This window comes from Petromyzon marinus, chromosome 39, assembly GCF_048934315.1.
Source record: "Petromyzon marinus isolate PM22_M1 ecotype Great Lakes invasive population chromosome 39, UKy_Petmar_22M1.pri1.0, whole genome shotgun sequence".
NCBI lineage: Eukaryota > Metazoa > Chordata > Hyperoartia > Petromyzontiformes > Petromyzontidae > Petromyzon > Petromyzon marinus.
In genome coordinates, this window is record NC_133705.1 from 16902310 (window position 1) to 16924738 (window position 22429).

The following is a 22429-nucleotide window of genomic DNA, read 5'->3' on the forward strand; positions in this document are numbered from 1 at the left end:
AAGGCCAGGCGTCTGCTTATTTCTAAATGTGCGTTGTGCAGGCATGGAACTGCGGTGGGCACCCACCACCAGTTGATTCCACACACGAGTCGTACATTTACACAAAGTAGCCAGAGGCGCCAAGTTTAATTGTTGCCGGAAGGCCGTACACTGACATCACAATTTTACCATGAGACTAACAAAGGCGTTCACAACCTAGTCAAACAAATTGGGTGTTTGTGTATATGTTTAAACATTATATACACGGGGACAATGTACACAAGACTCACGTTCCATTGAGCTTTACCATCCATGGGCCAGATCACATTCTTAACTTGTTCAAACGTTGGTTTTATATTTTGGAAAAGGTCTATGGCCAGATGTGATATATGAATGAGTAGTTCAACTTTATTGGCTACCCTTGCAAAATACTTTTCCTCTTGCAAAAATACAAAAGACTGCTCATGGCTCTCGCCTGGTTCTTAGATTAACTCCTTTAACGGTTTTATGTATTGTTACGATTCAATTCAAGAATAGTTGTTTTATTGTGAAGGTTGGCAGATGTATGCATGTTGTTCAAATTATTTCGCACCGTACGTAGCCAACCGTGCAATTCGGAGGTGCTGAAGGTCAACAGACTAAACACAAAAGCAGTTCTGAGGATGTCGTGGCTGTGCTGATGATGTGAACAAGTTAATTGACAAACGGAAAAACACCAATTCTTAGAGATGCGGTGCGATGCATATATCACGAGCTGAAAAATCAACGTAATGTCGTTTTTCTAATAAAATAATTTATACCTACTTGCTTTCAATGTTTGTACGCACAAGGACATTGGTTCGTAACAATTCCTGCACTGGCCCACGGACTGAAGAGTGATATTTATATCCATGCAAGGTATGTGCGTCATGTAGGGGGCTGTGGAGCAGGCGCGGTGCGCAGAGGCTGCGTAGGCGACACGTAACGTGAAGGTCGCGTTTCGTGTTGGCACCGCGCAGCGTCGCGATGGCAGCAGTTTTGGCGCTGTCTGGGCGCCGCCCGTTCCACTCCCTATCCACACCTCAGGTGCCGAGCCTGAGCACCGCGGAGATGATGACGGCCGTAGTGACCATGAGGGTGAAGGGCAGCCACGTCTTCAGGAAGCCCCACATACTGCGCACACATATGTACGCATGCACGAGATAATTAGGAGTCATCGCATGGCACAGCAAAGGCACAGCAAGGCCACAATAAACACAGTAGCGCTAACAGGGAAATACTTATCCGCGCAAAGAGCGTGAGTGGTGGGTCCTATTATCCGCAAGTAGTCGTACACCGAATAGCACTTTATTACATTTAATACCTTGTCTAGTATTCATAGCAACTCGTCAAATGTTTTTCCAATAAACTGATAACTCATGGCAACCAGAGAAACAAATGATTGCTAGGTGGTAGGTTTAACCATAACATTCCCAACAATCATACCGACGTTTACACACGTGTGTGCGTGTCGTGTAGCGGTTAGCACAATGCATTCCAAACCCAGTAACCCAAGATCAGTGAGGAAAATCTGAACTGGTCCTGGGCCTGCCCTAGGTCAACTCAGCCTTGCACGAGTACCTCATCAAAGGCGTGCTGTACCAGCCTTCACAAGTGCTCACGAACAGCAGCCTGTGTAGGCTACACGGGGGAAGTGCTGTCTGTGTGCACGTCCATACCTCACGTGGCGTCCCCGCACCAACATGAGCACGCAGAGCCGCACCATGCCCCAGTCGTCACGCCCTCCGTACCGCATGAGGTTGAGTGCCATGGCGACGTGCGAGTGGCAATTGTCGCAGCATAAATTGTGCTGCATAGACGCACAAATCGCACCCGCCACATTCCCTTCTGGCTGTATATTTGTACAGTGACTTGTTATGCAAACGCATTTATTATGCAACACTTTCCAGTTTTCCTTAAAACGATATTTGACCATCCAGTACAAAAGCTGAAGGGTTCGGAGCAGGCCAGAAAGTGTTTGCTTATTTGCAAATAAGATTTCTCTGGTTCGTCTCTCTAATAAATTTGGTAGTTTTTCAATGGGCAAGTCACTCGTAGCAATATAACCTGACATTACAGGTTTGTTCACATTGGATCTTTACAAAAATTAATAGCATCCCCTCCCCCCCTCCAGACAGAGCTAAGGCTTAATACCTTTTCATTCGTTGGAAAGCGTTCATAACCAAGGGATTTATCCAGGAAATCTTGCTGGGTCCAGAGGCTTGCAGGAAGGCATTGCACCAGTTATTCTCATGAGTGGTTTGCATATGGGCAGAAACCAAAGGTGTGGCTGATACCAAGAGGTCCCTTACGGACAAGTTCATAAACCCCCTTGCTATGCTGGTATTTCTTGGCCATCTCAGTCCAGCGGGGCTTTTGGGATTTCACGAATCTGAGTAACCAACCCTCAACTCTACAGCAATGGATCGCAGGTGTGGGCCACCACACCCGGCTGTGGGAAGCTGAACGGATGCTGGAAGGACACTCACTTCTCATGGCTATCTCCAGGACATCCTCGGAGTGTATTCAATTGGCAGCATCTTTTGTTTGGCTACAGATTATTTTGGTGTTACTGCATCGGCAGTGGTGCATAAACAACAAAAAACTCATCACAATGCCTTATAAAGAAAAGAAAAAAGGTAATGTTTTGGACAATGGCCCTACTTCACAGCAAATAGGCCAGAGAAGTAAATAAACTATTCGATACAATTTATTTTTAAGACTCCGTTACTGACATACGTTTTTTTGTTCGTAGGGTACCAAACGCAATGTGGAAGCTGCCTCGATGTGGCTTGTCAGCTCTAACTTCCCCATGCAGTCAGAGGTTCTTAGACAATACTTCACCATGGATGTTGCTGAACTGCCCTCTGCTGACCACCCCGCGAGCTGCAGAAAACTACAACTTTTCGTGCACGGTAGTTGTCCACCCAAACACGATCCAGGATCGACATGCACGAACACTCCCCGGGTTAATCCAGGCTGAATTCCACAAGGGGCTCGCAGACACTAACCAGATGTTGGGCTCATGAATTTTTTTATAATTCACAGGTATGTGTTAAGGGGGTGGGTGGGGGATTGTGGTCGGACGTGCCATGCGATGCTTGTATTCTTCCGAGGCCTCGCTGATGGCCTTGTCCCACGCATTGGGGTGACTGACCCCAATCTTGCTCGGCTCCAGCATCCAGTACCTGCAAGACCAGCACCAGCGGACTCGTCAGGACTCGGCTATCACAGCCCAGCTGGTGCCAGCAACACGTTCGCACGTCAAGATAAATAAACATACATCATGACCAATACTCCCACCATCCCTCATTACCACACTACAAATCCCACCACCGTCATAACCACCCCACGTCTCCTTCCAGCAGCACCGTTTATCGGTATCGTCATGCACTCCGGATCTCCATTGTAAAGTGGCTGGGCAACTGGCTCAACAGGATCATCCGTGTAACAAATACAATTTAACACACTCAAAGTTTTATCTCACACTCAATGCCTGGTCACCATCCACTGCCAACACCACCACCGCTTAATAATCACCAAAATGTTTACGGTCACTACCCACCCCTTGTGACTACAGCATACGTCATTGCAAATACAGGCCAGACAACAACAACAACAACCACCACCACCGTGACGCCTTTAACAACCTGGGGTGGTGGAGTGAGCGAGGCAGGCGGTGATTTAAAGCCACTCACCGGGTGGGGTTCCCAAACGCCATGTTATCCTCCTGAAAATGAGAACCGTGTCAAAAAAACATCTAGATTCACGCGACTTTTCTTGCCAGTATCAAAATATAAGAATTGTTTTTTTTACCTTTTCTGGCAATAATACAGAGGGGGTGTTAAGATGTTCAAACACCAAACAGAAACCTTTTGCAAGGAATCGTGTCTTTATTAACCACACTTCATACTTGTGGTGAATATGTAAACAAAAACATGCTCTGGTAATATGTATTGTCTTTGAAAATGATTGGGCCACACTTGTGGCGGGTGAACGACAGATTTATACGCGATCTAACCCCAAACAAACACCTGTATTATATTCTAGATTTGAAGCTTTCGTGACTGCAAGGATTCATACTCTTTGGTTTTATTCGGTCAAGTCACGTAGATATCTACGTAGTTTATCTACGTGACTTGACCGAATAAAACCCAAGAGTACCTGTATTATAGTTAACATCTCATAGCCACCGCAACGCTTCTGAGAATGTTGCGACGACACCACGAGAAACGTGCCGCCCCTCCGGGCTCTGGAGACCTCCGGGCTCTGGAGACCTCCTGGAGAAGATCCCAGGCACGTGTTGACAATGATGGCGAACAAGTGGAGGAGACTCACTTTTAGCAGCTATTAACATACATTCGTTATCACGTTACAGTATTATCCGGGTTCCCACCCCCCCATTAAAAACGACAGTCCCCATGTTAATGTGTTTTTTGAAGCGCCCTGCAATACAATAATGTGTGACGACGCCACGTTGGTGTCACCCACCGACACGTAGTAGGGCCCCGCGAAGTCCCTGATCACCCCGGACGACATCGCAATGCCCATGTGCCCAATGAAGGGCACGAACCAACTGCACACAACGGGGGGGGGCACGTTGATGCACGGCTGGGCGTGAATGCGCCTCATGGCTTGCAGCGTCACGTTCACACACCACGCACGTGTGTTGCACTGTGCTGTGTATATACCCTACGTGCAGTTGTATCGTTTGCGTACTGTAAACTACTACTATGTGTGTGTGTACTGTGTTGTAAACTGTCATTTGTAGTGTGTGTGCTGTGTCTAATGTGGACTGTAATGTGTAGTGTCAGTGTGTACTGTGTTGTAGACTGCAGTGGATGAGTGCCCTGTGCAGTTCGCCTGTAGGGTGTAGTATTTGTAGACTATAGTGTATGTGTATAGTGTATGTGTGTACTGTATTGTGGACTGTAGTGTGTGTACTATATTGTGGACTGTAGTGTGTGTACTGTATTGTAGACTGTCGTGTGTATGTGTGTACTGTATTGTAGACTGTTGTGTGTATGTATGTACTGTATTGTGGACTGTAGTGTGTGTGTGTACTGTATTGTAGACTGTAGTGTGTATGTGTGTACTGTATTGTAGACTGTTGTGTGTATGTATGTACTGTATTGTGGACTGTAGTGTGTATGTGTGTACTGTATTGTAGGCTGTAGTGTGTACTGTATTGTAGACTGTAGTGTGTACTGTATTGTAGGCTGTAGTGTGTACTGTATTGTAGACTGTAGTGTGTGTACTGCATTGTAGACTGTCGTGTGTATGTGTCTACTGTATTGTAGACTGTAGTGTGTACTGTATTGTAGACTGTAGTGTGTATGTGTGTACTGTATTGTAGGCTGTAGTGTGTACTGTATTGTAGACTAGTGTGTGTACTGTATTGTAGACTGTAGTGTGTACTGTATTGTAGGCTGTAGTGTGTATGTGTGTACTGTATTGTAGACTGTAGTATGTGTGTACTGTATTGTAGACTGTAGTGTGTGTACTGTATTGTAGACTGTAGTGTGTATGTGTGTACTGTATTGTAGACTGTAGTGTGTGTACTGTATTGTAGACTGTAGTGTGTATGTGTGTACTGTATTGTAGACTGTAGTGTGTGTGTGTGCTGTATTGTAGACTGTAGTGTGTATGTGTGTACTGTATTGTAGACTGTAGTGTGTGTGTGCTGTATTGTAGACTGTAGTGTGTATGTGTACTGTATTGTAGACTGTAGTGTGTATGTGTGTACTGTATTGTAGACTGTAGTGTGTATGTGTTCAGTTTTTTTCAGTTATGTATTTGCTATAGCCGTGTGAGCCATTCGGCTCTTGAATCGGGTGCAACCACAACAAACAAAAACATGAACAAGAAAACATCTTAAAGTGACTATGTGACTGCAAACAGAAAATCCATGAAAAAACAGCAAAATATTCCTGAAAAAGTCAAACAACAACAAGACAACTTAAATTAAGGCCATCAGTCTAACTCGGTACTACAACAAAACAAACATGTCCAAACCAAAAAACTTTTCGAAATCACCAAAAAGTAAAGCCATAATTGCAATGTAACAGTGATCATAGGGACTGTGACCGAATTTTTAACAATAAAGTCCATAAATAACATAAACAAACCCTAGTCACAGCTGGCTGCATGAGTCACTCCACAACAACAGGAGCATCAGTCGGAGTATCAAATTTTTCAATGCACCTTTAAGATCAGCACTCTAAATCAAAATACAGATAATACTTTGCAGCGGTCATCCGGAGCGAACCATTTTATTTCATTTTACGCCAATGAATAGCAGTGGCAGCTAGGGGTGTATAACTCGCAGTTTTGATTGAAGATCTCATACGTAGTGATTCAAGTTGCAGTTTATTGGCAATAGCATTCCAGACCGTGGGGGCATCAATAGCAAAGGCCCTTCCTCCATAGTCTTTGGTTCTATTCGGTAAAGTCACGTAGGTAAAAAATAAAACAAAAAATCATGACGTTTCGGCCACAACACAAGTGGCCTTCATCAGGTGAAAAACTCTAACAGATAGGTGAAAACCCTCCCCGTAGAGGCTATCAATTCTAGATTTGAAGCTTTCGTGACTGCAAGGATCCAAACTCTTTGGTTCTATTCGGTAAGGTCACGTAGGTACGGCAATATGGAATGTGAAGCTGGTAAATGAGCGAAGACCTGAGGTCAAATTTGTTCTTTGAAACAGAGGAGAGATCCAGCAGGTAGTCTGCGGATTTTTTTGTAAGTACATCGTGAATAAATAAGATCTGGTGTACAAGCTGTCGAACATTAAGAGATGTTAAGTTTGACCCAATGTAGAGATCACAGTGGTGAGTCCTATATGGGCAGTTGAATGTAAATCTCAAGGCCGAGTGATAGATGGAATCAAGCTTCTTCAGTACAGTACTGGAGGCTGATTTATACACGATGTCACAGTAATCAAGTAGAGGCAGTATGGTAGCTTTTATCAATTCCAAACGGAACATAGGGTGGAAGCAGTGCTTGTGTCGATACAGAAAACCAATTTTTCTTTTTGTCTTTTTATCAATATAATCAATGTGATCTTCAAAATTTAGTTTTTAATCTAGGATGACCCCAAGATACTTATAGATCTTGACTTGCTCTATTTGATAATTATTTAAGGAATGTAATTGGGGAAAAATAACTTACTGCTTTAGTCCTGGTGAGAAGCATAGCACCTTGGTTTTGGAGGTATTCAGGACTAGTTTAAGAGCAACTAGCTGATGTTGTAGTTTGTTGAAATCACCTGGAGCTTAGCAATATGTTTGCACAGTCACATAGTCACTTTAAGATGTTTTTCTTGTTCGTGTTTTTGTTTTATTTGTTTGTTGTGGTTGCACCCGATTCAAGAGCCGAACGGCTCACAGGGCTATACCAAAATAAACTGAACTGAATCACGTCATCCGGAGAGCGGCCAGCAGTAATCAGCATCGTGTCATCTGCAAAAACATTACCCTGGAATGATCCAGGTCAGTGCCCAAGTCATTGACATAAAGAGAGAACAAGAGGGGGCCGAGGATGGAACCCTGTGAAACCACTTTTGTTATCTTAACACTGTTTGACCTCCAACCATCTGTGAATACAGTTTGGGTGCGAGAAAAGAGGTAATTTTATTTACCGTTTTACTGCGTTTTTGGAAAAACCGAGGCAACTTAGTTTACTAAGCAGGGTGTTGTGGTCAACTGTATCAAAAGCTTTGGACAGGTCAAGAAAAAGACAGGCACAGTACTGCTTATTATCAAGGCTACTGTAAATGTAATCCAGAGAGTCTAATGCAGCAGATGTAGTGCTGTATTTTTTTCGGAACCCAGATTCTTTTAGATGTAGTAGATTGTTGGTGGACAGGAAACTGCTAATTTGGTAGTTTAATAATTTTTCAAAAATTTTCGTCAACGGGGACAAAATTGAGATAGGTCTGTAGTTATTTGGGTCATCTTTAGGGCCCCCTTTGTGAAGTGGACGGACATAGGAATGTTTCCATTCTAGAGGAACTGATGCTTCTTTGATTGACAGGTTGAAAATATTGGCTATAGGTTTGTATATTAGGTGACCAACAGTTAGTAGAGCAAAGACGGGAAAACTATCTGCTCCGGTAGAGGAGGACCCTTTGAGGTAGGACAGTTGTTTCAGAACATTACTTTCGTGGATTGGCTGGAAACTAAATTCGTTTAATGTTTGGACAGGGGTGTAGGAATTTGCATGAGCAGGGGTGACTCCCAATACATTATCACAAAGATTACCAGCTTCAGAAAAATGAATGGACTGGGGGGGGGGGGGAGTCGGGGTGGAGGTGGGAGGGGAGTCGAGGGGGGGTTGGGAGGGGGATCGAGAGGGGCTGGGAGGGGAGTCGAGGGGGGTGGTAGGGTGGGAGGGAAGTTGAGGGGGGTGGGAGGAGAGTCGAGGGGGGGGTCGGGGGGGGTGGGAGGAGAGTCGAGGGGGGGGGGATCGGGGGGGGGGATCGGGGGGGGTGGGAGGGGAGTCGAGGGGGGGGTCGGGGGGGGTGGGAGGGGAGTCGGGGGGGGTCGGGGGGGTGGGAGGGGAGTCGAGGGGGAGGGTCGGGGGGGGTGGGAGGGGAGTCGAGGGGGGGGTCGGGGGGGGTCGGGGGGGGTGGGAGGGGAGTCGAGGGGGGGGGGTCGGGGGGGTGGGAGGGGAGTCGAGGGGGGGGGGTCGAAGGGGGTCGGGGGGGGGGGTGGGAGGGGAGTCGAGGGGGAGTCGGGGGGGGTGGGAGGGGAGTCGAGGGGGGGGGGTCGGGGGGGTGGGAGGGGAGTCGAGGGGGGGTCACGTCATCCGGAGAGCGGCCAGCAGTAATCAGCATCGTGTCATCTGCAAAAAGATTTACCCTGGAATGATCCAGGTCAGTGCCCAAGTCATTGACATAAAGAGAGAACAAGAGGGGGCCTAGGATGGAACCCTGTGGAACCCCTTTTGTTATCTTAACACTGTTTGACCTCCAACCATCTGTGAATACAGTTTGTACTGTATTGTAGACTGTAGTGTGTGTGTGTACTGCATTGTATACTGCAGTGTATGTGTGTACTGTATTGTAGACTAGTGTATATGTACTGTATTGTAGACTGTAGTGTGTACTCTATTGTATACTGTAGTGTATGTGTGTACTGTATTGTAGACTAGTGTATATGTACTGTATTGTAGACTGTAGTGTGTGTACTGTATTGTAGACTGTAGTGTGTGTACTGTATTGTAGACTGTAGTGTGTACTGTATGTGTGTACTGTATGTGTGTACTGTATTGTAGACTGTAGTGTGTATGTGTGTACTGTATGTGTGTACTGTGTGTACTGTAGTGTGTAGTCGCGTGAATGAATGGGGCCCAGGGCCCCGTCCCTCGCCTGAGACACGGGATGGGAGTCCACACCACGCAGAAGGGGAAGCGGCTACGTGCCACGTCCACGTCGCTCCACGCCTGCCCGGGCCTCATGTCTCCCGTGTCTCTGTCTCCCGCGTCTCCCGTGTCTCTGTCTCCCGTGTCCCTGCCTCCCCCACGTCCCGTCTCCTCCATGCGCCGTTGACAACCGCTCCGCACACGGTGGTGCCAACTCAGAGGGGGTTTACCTCCAGATACACAGCAGTTCCGGTGCCAGATCAGAGGCTTTACCTCCATGTTGAGTCAGTTTTGTTTCACCTCCAGGTAGAGGCGTGAGTGGTTTACCTGCAGACAGAGAGCTTGTGTGGTTTCAGGTCATCAGGTGGTTTCGAAAGAAACACATCTCCTCTGGCACTAGTGATCTGGAGGGAACCCCTCTGTTCTGGTTCTCGTGATCTAGAGGGAAATCCTCTGTTCTGGTTCTCGTGATGTAGAGGGAAATCCTCTGTTCTGGTTCCAGTGATCTAGAGGGAAATCCTCTGTTCTGGTTCCAGTGATCTAGAGGGAAATCCTCTGTTCTGGTTCTCGCGATCTAGAGGGAAATCCTCTGTTGTGGTTCCAGTGATCTAGAGGGAAATCCTCTGTTCTGATTCCAGTGATCTAGAGGGAAATCCTCTGTTCTGGTTCCAGTGATCTAGAAGGAAATCCTCTGTTCTGGTTCCAGTGATCTTGTGGGAAATCCTCTGTTCTGGTTCCAGTGATCTAGAAGGAAATCCTCTGTTCTGGTTCTAGTGATCTAGAGGGAAATCCTCTGTTCTGGTTCCAGTGATCTAGAGGATAATCCTCTGTTCTGGTTCCAGTGATCTAGAGGTAAATCCTCTGTTCTGGTTCCAGTGATCTAGAAGGAAATCCTCTGTTCTGGTTCCAGTGATCTAGAGGGAAATCCTCTGTTCTGGTTCCAGTGATCTAGTGGGAAAGCCTCTGTTCTGGTTCCAGTGATCTAGTGGGACATCCTCTGTTCTGGTTCCAGTGATCTAGAAGTAAATCCTCTGTTCTGGTTCCAGTGATCTAGAGGGAAATCCTCTGTTCTGGTTCTAGTGATCTAGAAGGAAATCCTCTGTTCTGGTTCCAGTGATCTAGAGGGAAATCCTCTGTTCTGGTTCCAGTGATCTAGAGGGAAATCCTCTGTTCTGGTTCCAGTGATCTAGAAGGAAATCCTCTGTTCTGGTTCCAGTGATCTAGAGGGAAATCCTCTGTTCTGGTTCCAGTGATCTAGAGGGAAATTCTCTGTTCTGGTTCCAGTGATTTAGAGGGAAATTCTCTGTTCTGGTTCCAGTGATTTAGAGGGAAATCCTCTGTTCTGGTTCTCGTGATCCAGAGGTAAATCCTCTGTTCTGGTTCCAGTGATCTGGATGGAAATCCTCTGTTCTGGTTCTCGTGATCTAGAGGGAAATCCTCTGTTCTGGTTCCAGTGATCTGGAGGGAACCCCTCTGTTCTGGTTCCAGTGATCTAGAGGGAAATCCTCTGTTCTGGTTCCAGTGATCTGGAGGGAAATCCTCTGTTCTGGTTCCAGTGATCTGGAGGGAACCCCTCTGTTCTGGTTCCAGTGATCTGGAGGGAAATCCTCTGTTCTGGTTACAGTGATCTGGAGGAAAATCCTCTGTTCTGGTTCCAGTGATCTGGAGGGAAATCCTCTGTTCTGGTTCCAGTGATCTAGAGGGAAATACTCTGTTCTGGTTCCAGTGATCTAGAGGGAAATCCTCTGTTCTGGTTACAGTGATCTGGAGGGAAATCTTCTGTTCTGGTTCCAGTGATCTGGAGGGAATCCCTCTGTTCTGGTTCCAGTGATCTGGAGGGAAATCCTCTGTTCTGGTTCCAGTGATCTGGAGGGAAATCCTCTGTTCTGGTTTTAGTGATCTAGAGGGAAATCCTCTGTTCTGGTTCCAGTGTTCTAAAGGGAAATCCTCTGTTCTGGTTCCAGTGATCTAGAGGATAATCCTCTGTTCTGGTTCCAGTGATCTAGAGGTAAATCCTCTGTTCTGGTTCCAGTGATCTAGAAGGAAATCCTCTGTTCTGGTTCCAGTGATCTAGAGGGAAATCCTCTGTTCTGGTTCCAGTGATCTAGTGGGAAAGCCTCTGTTCTGGTTCCAGTGATCTAGTGGGACATCCTCTGTTCTGGTTCCAGTGATCTAGAAGTAAATCCTCTGTTCTGGTTCCAGTGATCTAGAGGGAAATCCTCTGTTCTGGTTCTAGTGATCTAGAAGGAAATCCTCTGTTCTGGTTCCAGTGATCTAGAGGGAAATCCTCTGTTCTGGTTCCAGTGATCTAGAGGGAAATCCTCTGTTCTGGTTCCAGTGATCTAGAAGGAAATCCTCTGTTCTGGTTCCAGTGATCTAGAGGGAAATCCTCTGTTCTGGTTCCAGTGATCTAGAGGGAAATTCTCTGTTCTGGTTCCAGTGATTTAGAGGGAAATTCTCTGTTCTGGTTCCAGTGATTTAGAGGGAAATCCTCTGTTCTGGTTCTCGTGATCCAGAGGTAAATCCTCTGTTCTGGTTCCAGTGATCTGGATGGAAATCCTCTGTTCTGGTTCTCGTGATCTAGAGGGAAATCCTCTGTTCTGGTTCCAGTGATCTGGAGGGAACCCCTCTGTTCTGGTTCCAGTGATCTAGAGGGAAATCCTCTGTTCTGGTTCCAGTGATCTGGAGGGAAATCCTCTGTTCTGGTTCCAGTGATCTGGAGGGAACCCCTCTGTTCTGGTTCCAGTGATCTGGAGGGAAATCCTCTGTTCTGGTTACAGTGATCTGGAGGAAAATCCTCTGTTCTGGTTCCAGTGATCTGGAGGGAAATCCTCTGTTCTGGTTCCAGTGATCTAGAGGGAAATACTCTGTTCTGGTTCCAGTGATCTAGAGGGAAATCCTCTGTTCTGGTTACAGTGATCTGGAGGGAAATCTTCTGTTCTGGTTCCAGTGATCTGGAGGGAATCCCTCTGTTCTGGTTCCAGTGATCTGGAGGGAAATCCTCTGTTCTGGTTCCAGTGATCTGGAGGGAAATTCTCTGTTCTGGTTCCAGTGATCTGGAGGGAAATCCTCTGTTCTGGTTCCAATGATCTAGAGGGAAATACTCTGTTCTGGTTCCAGTGATCTAGAGGGAAATCCCCTGTTCTGGTTCTCGTGATCTAAAGGGAAATCCTCTGTTCTGGTTCGAGTGATCTAGAGGGAAATACTCTGTTCTGGTTACAGTGATCTAGAGGGAAATCCTCTGTTCTGGTTCCAGTGATCTAGAGGAAAATCCTCTGTTCTGGTTCCAGTGATCTGGAGGGAACCCCTCTGTTCTGGTTCCAGTGATCTGGAGGGAAATCCTCTGTTCTGGTTCCAGTGATCTAGACGGAAATCCTCTGTTCTGGTTCCAGTGATCTGGAGGGAAATCCTCTGTTCTGGTTCCAGTGATCTGGAGGGAAATCCTCTGTTCTGGTTCCAGTGATCTAGAGGGAAATACTCTGTTCTGGTTCCAGTGATCTAGAGGGAAATCCCCTGTTCTGGTTCTCGTGATCTAAAGGGAAATCCTCTGTTCTGGTTCGAGTGATCTAGAGGGAACCCCTCTGTTCTGGTTCCAGTGATCTGGAGGGAAATCCTCTGTTCTGGTTCCAGTGATCTAGAGGGAAATACTCTGTTCTGGTTCCAGTGATCTAGAGGGAAATCCTCTGTTCTGGTTACAGTGATCTGGAGGGAAATCCTCTGTTCTGGTTCCAGTGATCTAGAGGAAAATCCTCTGTTCTGGTTCCAGTGATCTAGAGGGAAATCCTCTGTTCTGGCGCCCGTGAAACCCAGGGGGAGGGGGCGTGGCTTCCTTCAGGTCTCGCATCCGGGCCCCGCACCCCACTCAGGGAAGTCGCCGCCGTCTCCCCTTGCTGAGGTAACAAACGCGTTCGGATTTACTTCGAGCGCGTGGTAAACCCCGAACCCGAGTGAGCGAGCGAGCGAGCGTCCCGGGTCCCGCGTTGAGCCCGGGTCCCCCGTGCCCTCCGCGGGTTCGGCGCCGCGGTCGCCGCGGTCGCCGCGGTCCCCTTGACCCCGTGGCCGAGCGCGGCTTGGCACAGCTCGGAGCCTACGGGCTTGCCTGTTGGGCCGGCCGGGACAGGCAGACCTTGGGCGGCCGAGCCGGGTGGGCGGGCATAGGTCGGGGTTAGGGTTATAATTTATTAAAATGTCAGCAGCAATAGCGTCATCGTCACCACCATCGTGTTCGTCACCATCTTCCTCATTATACTTGTCAACGTAATCACAATCATCGAGTGTTAAGCAGTTCCATAATTAGGCGTCATCGTCACCATCAGCTTCGTTACGCGCGTCATAATCTCCATCTCTTCACACTCGCGTAACCATCATAGACATCGTCAGTAACTTAAAAACCGTGATCTGTATCATCAATGTCATCCTCGCCATCATCGTTATAACTTGGCGATTCACGTCTTTAACGTCATACCCAACAGCGGCACAATTCTTATTCATTCGTCGTCAACTTCATGGTCAACTTCATGGTCACGGTCCCAGATCCTCGCCGTCCAGGCGGGCGGCAGCGCGAACTCGAGGGGGAGCCACGCGACATGCCGCTGGTGTATGCAGTCACAGGCGACGTTTCGGGCAATGTTACTCTTTCAGAATGTGTTTTATATTTGAGTTATCGGGCAGTGTTCATTACATGCGCACATATTACATCGTTGACTTGTTTCGCGTGTAAATGCGACCAGAAACCGTGGGCATATTCATTGTATGGAGAGCGAGAGAGAGAGAGAGACAGTCAGTAATAGGTAGAGGAGAATAGGGTGGTGTTGATCCTTAAGTTGAATCTGGGTAGGGGGTTGATAGCACGGACAGCAGAGGAATGGGACAGCAGATGAGAATCAGTGACCTGCTGCTCAAAAAACTTAGTAACTTACACTTTGCGAATGTTCGTGAGTTTAATGTATGCGTGCTTGTGCACCACAGTCAATGCAGTCCCGGTGTGTTTTTGTATCCTAAAGAAAGTGTTGAGGGAGAGACCCGGTAGCCCTGGTTACGTTATAAGAGTTACTCGTTAGCGAAGTGTGCAGCGTCAAAATAGCAATGTAGGCGCTGGTGAGTGTCATGCTTGTGCAATGACGACATTGGCACATGGTCGACCTCGCTCGAGCAGCGTCACTGAGTAACACACAGCACAGTCATTGGGGCAAGTTCGCCTTGGCTAAGGGGGTTGGTTGCTAGGGGTGTGGGCTATGGCTCGAGTTATATTTAGTACAAATGGGAGTTAACCATTCCCTCCGCCCTCACGCTGGATTAAATATTGCGAATGTAGGTAAGGAATCGATGCAAGAATGACGTTTTCGGAACATGGTGGTGAATGTAACGGCCTGTAGTGGCTGGAGGGGTCATGTGAATCCATTGCCTGCATCATATATGAATCGAAAGAGCTAACATCGGTGGCAAGTGAACTGCTTTGGCATCCCATGTGCCTCAACCCACTGGGCTGACCGTGTCTCGTGGGCCTCGCCTGTGCAGGTGGAATAGCGGTTGCGGCAGCGGAGCAGCAAGGAAGCGATGCCGATGGGAGAGGCGGAGAGCGACACGCTGGCCTGCCTGCCGCTGGGCGTGCTCCTGGCGCCCGTGTTTCGTGAGGTGCGCTGCCTCACAAACGCAACGCAGCCGGTGGCCCCAGACCACGAGGACCGTCACAACCCTTATCCCCTTCTTTAAAAAAAAATACTTACTAGCTCATCGGATTCTTCCAGTGTCAATACATATTGTAATTCTCATGTGTCTTAAATTTATCGTCCTTGCATGATTCTCAATCGTGTGGAGTCACTACTCATTCTGGTGTGAAGCCATTTCCATATCGACTCAAAAGTCATTGATATTTTGATTTAAAGCTTTCGTGACTGCAAGGATTCATATTCTTGGTTATTTCGGTAAAGTCACGTAGAAGGGAAACAATAAAATAATAAAAATATAAAACAATAAAATTCTCACGACGTTTCGACTGCTGTGAAAACCACAGCTGTGACTTTCACACCTGATGATGATTGCTTGTGTTGCAGTCGAAACGTCGTGAGAATTTAATTGTTTTATATTATTTTATTGTTTCCCTTCTACGTGACTTTACCGAAAGAACCAAGAATAGTCATTGATATCTTATTTTAAAAAATGACTTCAGACCACCTCTTTGCAGGCTCAACCCTGATTTCCTTCTGAAATCAGGTGCATTGCGGATGATTTTGTAAGAGTGGTATATTTATAATGTATACAAATTAAATATCAACGATATACTAAATATTCTGAAACTCGGGGCATTCACAATGTTCTCTTGTCTCACCTAATCAATGAGATGACCGTTGTGTGCTTTATTCCATAGTTGGAGAACACCGACGCGATCGCTGTGAAGCCGCTCAGAGATGCCTTCACAAAGGTTGGTGACACGTGAGACGGTGCTAAAGTTTGTTGTGTGTGTGATTGCGCATGTGTATTTGTGCATTGGATGTAGCGGTGGGGTAGTGGTTTGTGCACCATGCTTCAAACACTACAATGTGTGTTCGATTCCCAGGTCACAAACAACGTCTCGGTGATAAGTGACATGTGATATGTGATCTGGTCTTGGGTTTCTCCTAGGGCGACTAAGCCTTAAATGAGTACCTGGCACAGTGTGTAAATATCAGAACTGGGGATAATGAGGCTGCTGGTTGTGATTCTGGCCACACCATCTCCTAATATGCCGTGGCGTCCTTCATAGGTGCTCACTAACAGAACTTGTTGCACAGGAGATATTTTTCTTTATGATCATAAATGTGCATGTAAAAGTTATTTTATACTTTAGTGAGATTCTCTCATTCAATTTTTGCTGGTCAATTCATTAAACAGCAGATCCTCATGCGTGGGTGCCTCTGAGCTGCTTGTCTGCCTGTTTCACCACGATAAGAACCAGCTGGAATCAGTACGCAATATCTCTCATTCTGGATGAAAGGCAGTGAGTTTGGGTAGAACACAGTCTTAATACCCCGTCTATTAGAATGAACAATGCAGTGTTTTCACTGTCCCCACTAAAGGGGTTCTCAATGTAATGTCGAATAAACTATCGCCTTGTGCTCCCCATCCTGCACTCCCTGTGCCGTTTTTCCCTGCAGGCCGAGTCTCTCAGCCCGGGGTTGACAGAGGAGCTGGTACTGGGAGTTCTGCAGAGGCAGGCAGTGAACCTTGATTTCCCAGAAGTTCTTCTGCGCATGACGCGACAGAACCTCGATGGTACGCACATAGACATTGTCTCAAGCACGCACTGCAGCCACTTCACTGCCTGGTACACCACACAAAACACCACCATTTCATGGCACCACCGCAACAATACACCACCACCTCACAATACAACACCACCTCATCACCATATTACCAACACAGCCCCTCCACTACAGCACTACACGATAGAATTCTCTACCTTCACAACACCAATAACATAATTTGGCTCCACTCACATTCTGGATTTTATTCCAGAATGTGAGCCACCCATGATTAAACCAGCCTCTCAATTGTAGCAAGTTGAGGCCTTCAGCCTGGTCACCAATAATAGCCAATAACCATCCTATAAACATGGATTATCAGTGAACCTGCTTGTTGTTGCAGCTCGTACTACGACTGTTAGTTTGATTGCCAGACAGAAAGCACAATGTTTTACACAATTTAAAAAGGTATATTGTGTAATGTAAATGATAGGTTTATTGACTATATTTCAGAAACTATTATATGGAATCATCTTCCAGGTCCATTCTCCAAAATGAAATGATGTCACGCTGCCCTTCGCCTTCATCTCACCGCAAAATGCCGACGGCACAGCTGGAATGTCGTTGAAAAGAAAAAGAAAAAAACAAAGCCAACAAAATCAAAATCCCCGATACAGCATGCAACAAGAAGTGCCTCGTGTTTGTTTTTGTCAGATTGCAGCATCAAGCGGCCAGAGCCCGAGTTCCAGGATCTGAACAACAAGGCGCGCTCGCTGAAACTCATCCTCAGCAAGATCCCGGACGAGATGTCGGATCGCACACAGTTCCTGCAGACCATCAAGTGAGTGCGTACACCGGCCGATTGGGCGGCCTCGACCGTGCCCTTTGGATTGCCCTATGTTGTGGGTGGCGGTTGTGGTTGAACCCTGGGTTGTGGTTTGGTTGCAGGCACACGGCAAGCGCTATCAGAGAGCTGCTGGACTCGGTCAACCTCGTCTTCCGGAAGTACCCCAACCAGAACAACCGAAGGGTGTGTGACACCACCACAGCCGCAGTCAACATTGACACTACCACAACAAACACAATCGCTAGCATATCACAACCAGACCAGCTGAGTGGTGCTTGATGCCATTACAAAAAAAATCAACACCGTTGCCCCAAGCAGAGCATCACAAACGTGTTTGATTCAAGTGTGAGTGAGACACGTGTATGTGACATTGAGAAGTGATTGAAGTGCTGGTGGACGGGTAACATGTTTTCTTGAGTGTGGGTGAGCGAGGAGGTTGAGAGGCTGGGTGAAGAGGTAGGTGGGTGGTTGAAGAGTTTGTGCCTCTTTGAGGGGGTTAGTGAGTTTGCGGCTAGTGAGTGATGGAGTGTGATCAGTGAGTAAGTGACACGAGCTGATGAGAGTGGCGGAATGGTCCGGCTGTGTTGTTTCCAGGCCCTAGAGAACCAGAAGAAGGAGTTTGTTGTTCACTCCAAGAGCTTCAGCGACGCCCTAAAGACATACTTCAAGGACGGAAAGTGGGTACTGCACCTACCCACGCATCTGTTTGTGCATGATTGTACAAGTCGATATGTGAATGCACCATTGATTATTGCATTGATCTGTGTGGAGGTCACCATAGATCTGAAAATGATATCTGGATATTTCTTTCAGCAGTTTAGAACTTAACTTTTTTATTATATCAGTGGGTTCTTGCCCCCTCACAAGCATATGTTCACGTGTGTGTGTACAGAAGTGCCAGTGTTCACGAGAGTGCCAGCCGCCTGGTGTATCAGACCAACGCCATCCTGGAGACATTCAAAACCGTGGGCACCAGCTGAGAGAGAGGGCTGGCTCTCCACATGCACAGACGCACGCACGCTTACGGGTACACACATCGACAAAGGCACAGACACATAAATGGGCACACGTTGCACGGCGGGTACACGTACAGGCAAGTACGGTAACGGCCGCACGAGCACACACCCGCAGTCCTTTGGGCATATGACCGCACGTATCCTGGGAGAAGTACTCATGGCACACAGGCACATCGAGAGGCAAATACACTCACGCCACCTTCGCAAGTACGCACATCTACCAACGTGTCCACTTGCTCGGCATGTACGCTCATAACAGCTTTGACGTTTGCATAGCTGACCAACCCCTGTGAAGCATTGGCGCGCATGCGCAGCGTTTACGTACACGTGTGCATTCGTGATTGCGTGAGCATGCATCCACGAGGGCACGTGCATGTGTGCACATGTCATAGCCGAGCTCTTGTCCCCAGGAGAGTGCACGAGCTCATTTAGGCCCGTCGTACACACGTGGTGTCGAGAATATCGACAGTGGCCGACGCACTGCAGTCGTGAGCCCAGATGATTCACATTCACGTGTTGTTGTAGCAGCAGTCATTTCACCGCAGTTCCTCCAATGGCAAATGAATGCACAACCCTATTTAAGTAACCCAACACAAGATTTTGAGCTCGGCATAGTCATCGGCAGAGGTTATCCATTGGACTGCACTCAAATTGATTGGCTCATGATTGGAGACCACCCTCTCTTGATTGGTTGATGGTAAGAAACTTTTCCCTTGGTTGGTCAAAGGTAAAACACTTCCCTCTTGTGATTGGTCTGTGATGACATGCTCACTTTTGATTGGTCGATAGATAACGAACCCATCCATGAGAGAGACCCATGGATGCAGCCGTTGCACTGTGGCGTTGTTACCCTTACCTAGCCAAAAAAAGGGGTGATACTCTTAAATACACACGACCGTTGTGGTCATACGCGCACTGTCGCAGTGTAACGGGCTTGTCGTGTGTTGCGTTCCAGCTCCGTGCTCCAGTGTCGCCGTGTGCTCGGTCTGCCGGAGGAGACAGCGTGGTTGTGGGGCAGAGTGACCACGGTTGTGTGTTCATGAGTAAGACAAAAACCAGCCACGAGGAAATGAGTTGGACTGCACCTGGCCCTCGCCCCTCCCCCACTCATCTCCACGGCACTTCACCTCTCTGTAAATACAGTTTTGTTTTAGTGTCAAGATGCAAAGGTTTCTCTGGTATGTAATGTAGATATCGACCACAATATAAAATTGTCTGTTTCTCATTGTGTGTCTTTGTCCCTGTGCTTCCCTTCTACTTTGTCTCAGTCACTGGGTTTCCAATTCTAAGTAGAACAATTTATTCCACTAAATTTTGTAAAACCCATTTCTCCTTTTTTTCTGCATCTTAAATGTATTTATAAATGAAATGATTTTAATATTTGATCAGTTTTTAAGGTATCGCATCTTTTTACAGCTGTATACTTATTTTATCCATCTTACTAGATTTTCTAAACCTAGTTTACTCAGATTTACAGCACTTATTTGAGCAAATAGATAAATTGGAAACCTAGAGATTGTCAATTTGCACCTTTGCCCTTGCTTTCCTTCACCCAGCCGCTCTTTACCCTGGCTGTAGTCCACGGTGCAGCGTGCATCAGTGATGTGCTATTGACGTGTGATTACAACTGTAGCACTGTTCATTAAAACAGCCGTACAGCTGTAACACCTCCGATTAACACTGTTGGCTACGTACGGTGCGAAAGAAGTTCAAAATACGTATGTAGCACAGACAGGGCAGGTCAAGCATTCCATCTTAAGTGCACTTTCACCAGAATTATCTTGAAGACCTCGCTCAAATATGTAGGCTCGCTGTGTGTGTGTGTGTGCAAAGGGAGTGGTGTTGTAGTGATTGGTGCACTGTTATGAACCCAACAACTTGGCATACATTTCCTGCTTTTGACAACATTGGTGGCAAGTGGCATCTGACATTGTTTGGCACCTCCCATAGGTAAACTCGGTCTTAAATGTGTAGCTGCGGCGATGTTTAAATAGCACTGGCAAGACAAAAGCAGCTGGGCATGGTGCTACTCTTACCATGTGTGCTGGTCTCATTGGGTGCTCACGAACAGCACTTGGCCCGACAGTGTGTGCAGCTATGTGGGGGATCTTTGTGTATGTATGTGTTTACCTCAGGCCTGGATGATTAATATCACTCAAACCTAATCTTAAAAGTTATTTTGTATACATTTTACACAATCTGAGGTGACCGGGTAGCTCGGAGGTCAGCACAATGAGCTGGCATCGCAGAGATCCTGGATTCGAATCCAGGCTGCCGCCCACTGTGGTTTACCGTGTCCTCGTGTGTCGTGAGTTGATGGACTTAACCCGGTCACCAATGACTGCACACACAAAAAACTTCACATCAAAATTTGGTTCAGCACTTAATTTGCATGAATCCCATATCTGAAAATTAAAATATCGATTTGACTGTCATGCAACGAACGTTACTCTCGTATGGCAGAGCCAGTGGGAAAGAGCGGACCCTGCTTTGTGAATTGGAGGTCACTAGAAGGGATCTCAGAGGCAGCTCTCTGATAAAAAGGGTCGCGTTGCTCTGCCAGAGATCTGAAAGTATACTCCGTCTCATGACATGACACCGATAACACAATTGGCATAACATTTAAAAAGAAAACAATTTGAATTTTGGTTTGCATTCAATACAAATAATGAAGCACCTGTAGAGTTGAAGCAGTTTTAACCAGTGCTTTCCTGTCTGTTTTAGTAGCTTTGTCAGGTATTTGTTGCGCATTTAAACTGTTGCTGTTTATCGGGCAGCTGCATGTAAGAGTATGACTTACGGTGTTGTATACCGTGCCTAATTGCATCATCGCAAAGTCAGCAGGACCTGAAACAAGTGCACACTTGCAAACACTTTATTGAACGGTATAATATTTTAAACCCTACCGCCAAAACAAAACCATGAACAACGCTGGTTGCTTTGTGCTAATATAGTTCAGAGTACAAAAGGCAATTTGTCCTGCCTGTGCTCGTCGGTACCACACACGTGTGAAATCCCTCCAGGTCTGCAGCCAACGGCTTGGCTGTTGCGTGTTGCTGCTGCTGTTGGTGGCTGGGAGGTGCCTGCCTCAGCCCCTGGTCGATTTGAGAGAGTGGCGAGATTCGCGCAGAGACGGCGTGTGTGGCCGTGGATGCATCACGCCATCGGAAATGGTGGCCCAGCTATCGAGTGTGCAGGCGGTGCAAGTAGCACCATGGCCCACGGGCCGGTGGGGCCCGGGTGCCGGGCTACAAAGGCATGGGAAGGCAGACGTGGGGCCTGTTTGGTGCCTTGCACCAGGGCCCATGTGAATTATGCCACTGGTCCAGAAGGGCAGTGTGGTCTGTTGAGTTGCAAAGCAGTGTCATAGGTGTGCGTGTTGCAGAGTGAATCTGAGCATAGTAACTTATAGCTTGCTTAATGTAATTATTAATTATTTTTTTAGTTCTTAAAAATGATTCCTGAAATATTTCCTGGAAATATATTCTTGGGAATTCAGATTGTACTGATTTTTTTAGATCCAAAAATGAATGTTGTAATAGTGTCATGCATGTGTCAGCCACAATCACAAGTTTTTAAGTTTTGGATTTTAAGTTTTTGTTCAATAAACCGTAATTTTTGTAAAATTTTAACCTGAAACTACAGTATCATCATCAGCCCTGATCAATATATTGCTGGATGAAGGTATCCCCAAGCTGCCGCCATCTCTCACGACCCTGCAACGCAATACTCCATTTAATATCTACATATAAACTGTTATTTTAATATCCTTGACGCTCTCACAATTCTATTCCTGTGCACATTGTCTTTACTCATTAAATGTCACACGAGTCTGTATTTATCCGTTTGCCGTGGCGTTTAAACGTGTATAGTATTTTTTGTGGCGGGTGGTTGGAGCACACTACTTCACAAACCGGGCTTCCTGAGTTTGATACCCAATCACGGCTAACATCCGTCGCAAGCGATAACTGATCCTGGGTTCCCC

The 22429-nt window shown here is 46.9% G+C and overlaps 2 protein-coding genes across 3 annotated transcripts; one reads left to right on the forward strand and one right to left on the reverse strand.

Annotated features, from left to right (window-relative positions):
- Window positions 1-96: 96 nt before the first annotated feature.
- Window positions 97-9588, reverse strand: TMEM222 (transmembrane protein 222). Its single transcript, XM_032968171.2, has 6 exons — window positions 9369-9588; window positions 4489-4573; window positions 3696-3727; window positions 3089-3185; window positions 1677-1807; window positions 97-1131 (listed from the first exon to the last, which is right to left on the reverse strand). Exons 1-6 carry the CDS (start codon window positions 9536-9538, stop codon window positions 1041-1043), a joined length of 606 nt encoding a protein of 201 aa, XP_032824062.1. The 5' UTR covers window positions 9539-9588; the 3' UTR covers window positions 97-1040.
- A 3539-nt stretch (window positions 9589-13127) lies between these two features.
- LOC116950433 (programmed cell death protein 10-like) lies at window positions 13128-22281 on the forward strand. 2 transcript variants are annotated; one of them, XM_032968169.2, is made up of 8 exons: window positions 13128-13256; window positions 14879-14995; window positions 15729-15782; window positions 16495-16612; window positions 17296-17422; window positions 17530-17611; window positions 18023-18105; window positions 18321-22281. In XM_032968169.2, the coding sequence occupies exons 2-8, from the start codon at window positions 14918-14920 to the stop codon at window positions 18406-18408; spliced, it is 630 nt and encodes a 209-aa protein (XP_032824060.1). In that variant the 5' UTR covers window positions 13128-13256; window positions 14879-14917; the 3' UTR covers window positions 18409-22281. The 2 variants fall into 2 exon arrangements, with proteins under 2 accessions (XP_032824060.1, XP_075929077.1); XM_076072962.1 differs by lacking the exon at window positions 13128-13256 and adding an exon at window positions 13272-13291.
- Window positions 22282-22429: the final 148 nt, after the last annotated feature.

Bases quoted from the DNA above. Each gene is read 5' to 3' on its own strand.
- TMEM222 (XM_032968171.2), bottom strand. From the start codon at position 9,538: ATGGAGGAGACGGGACGTGGGGGAGGCAGGGACACGGGAGACAGAGAC. The intron at 3,728-4,488 runs GTGGGTGACACC...TCTCATTTTCAG, and splicing joins CGGGGCCCTACTACGTGTCG to GAGGATAACATGGCGTTTGG. The intron at 1,132-1,676 runs GTATGGACGTGC...ATGTGTGCGCAG, and splicing joins GTGCGGGGACGCCACGTGAG to TATGTGGGGCTTCCTGAAGA.
- LOC116950433 (XM_032968169.2), top strand. From the start codon at position 14,918: ATGCCGATGGGAGAGGCGGAGAGCGACACGCTGGCCTGCCTGCCGCTG. The intron at 14,996-15,728 runs GTGCGCTGCCTC...TTTATTCCATAG, and splicing joins TGGCGCCCGTGTTTCGTGAG to TTGGAGAACACCGACGCGAT. The intron at 17,423-17,529 runs GTGAGTGCGTAC...GTTTGGTTGCAG, and splicing joins CAGTTCCTGCAGACCATCAA to GCACACGGCAAGCGCTATCA.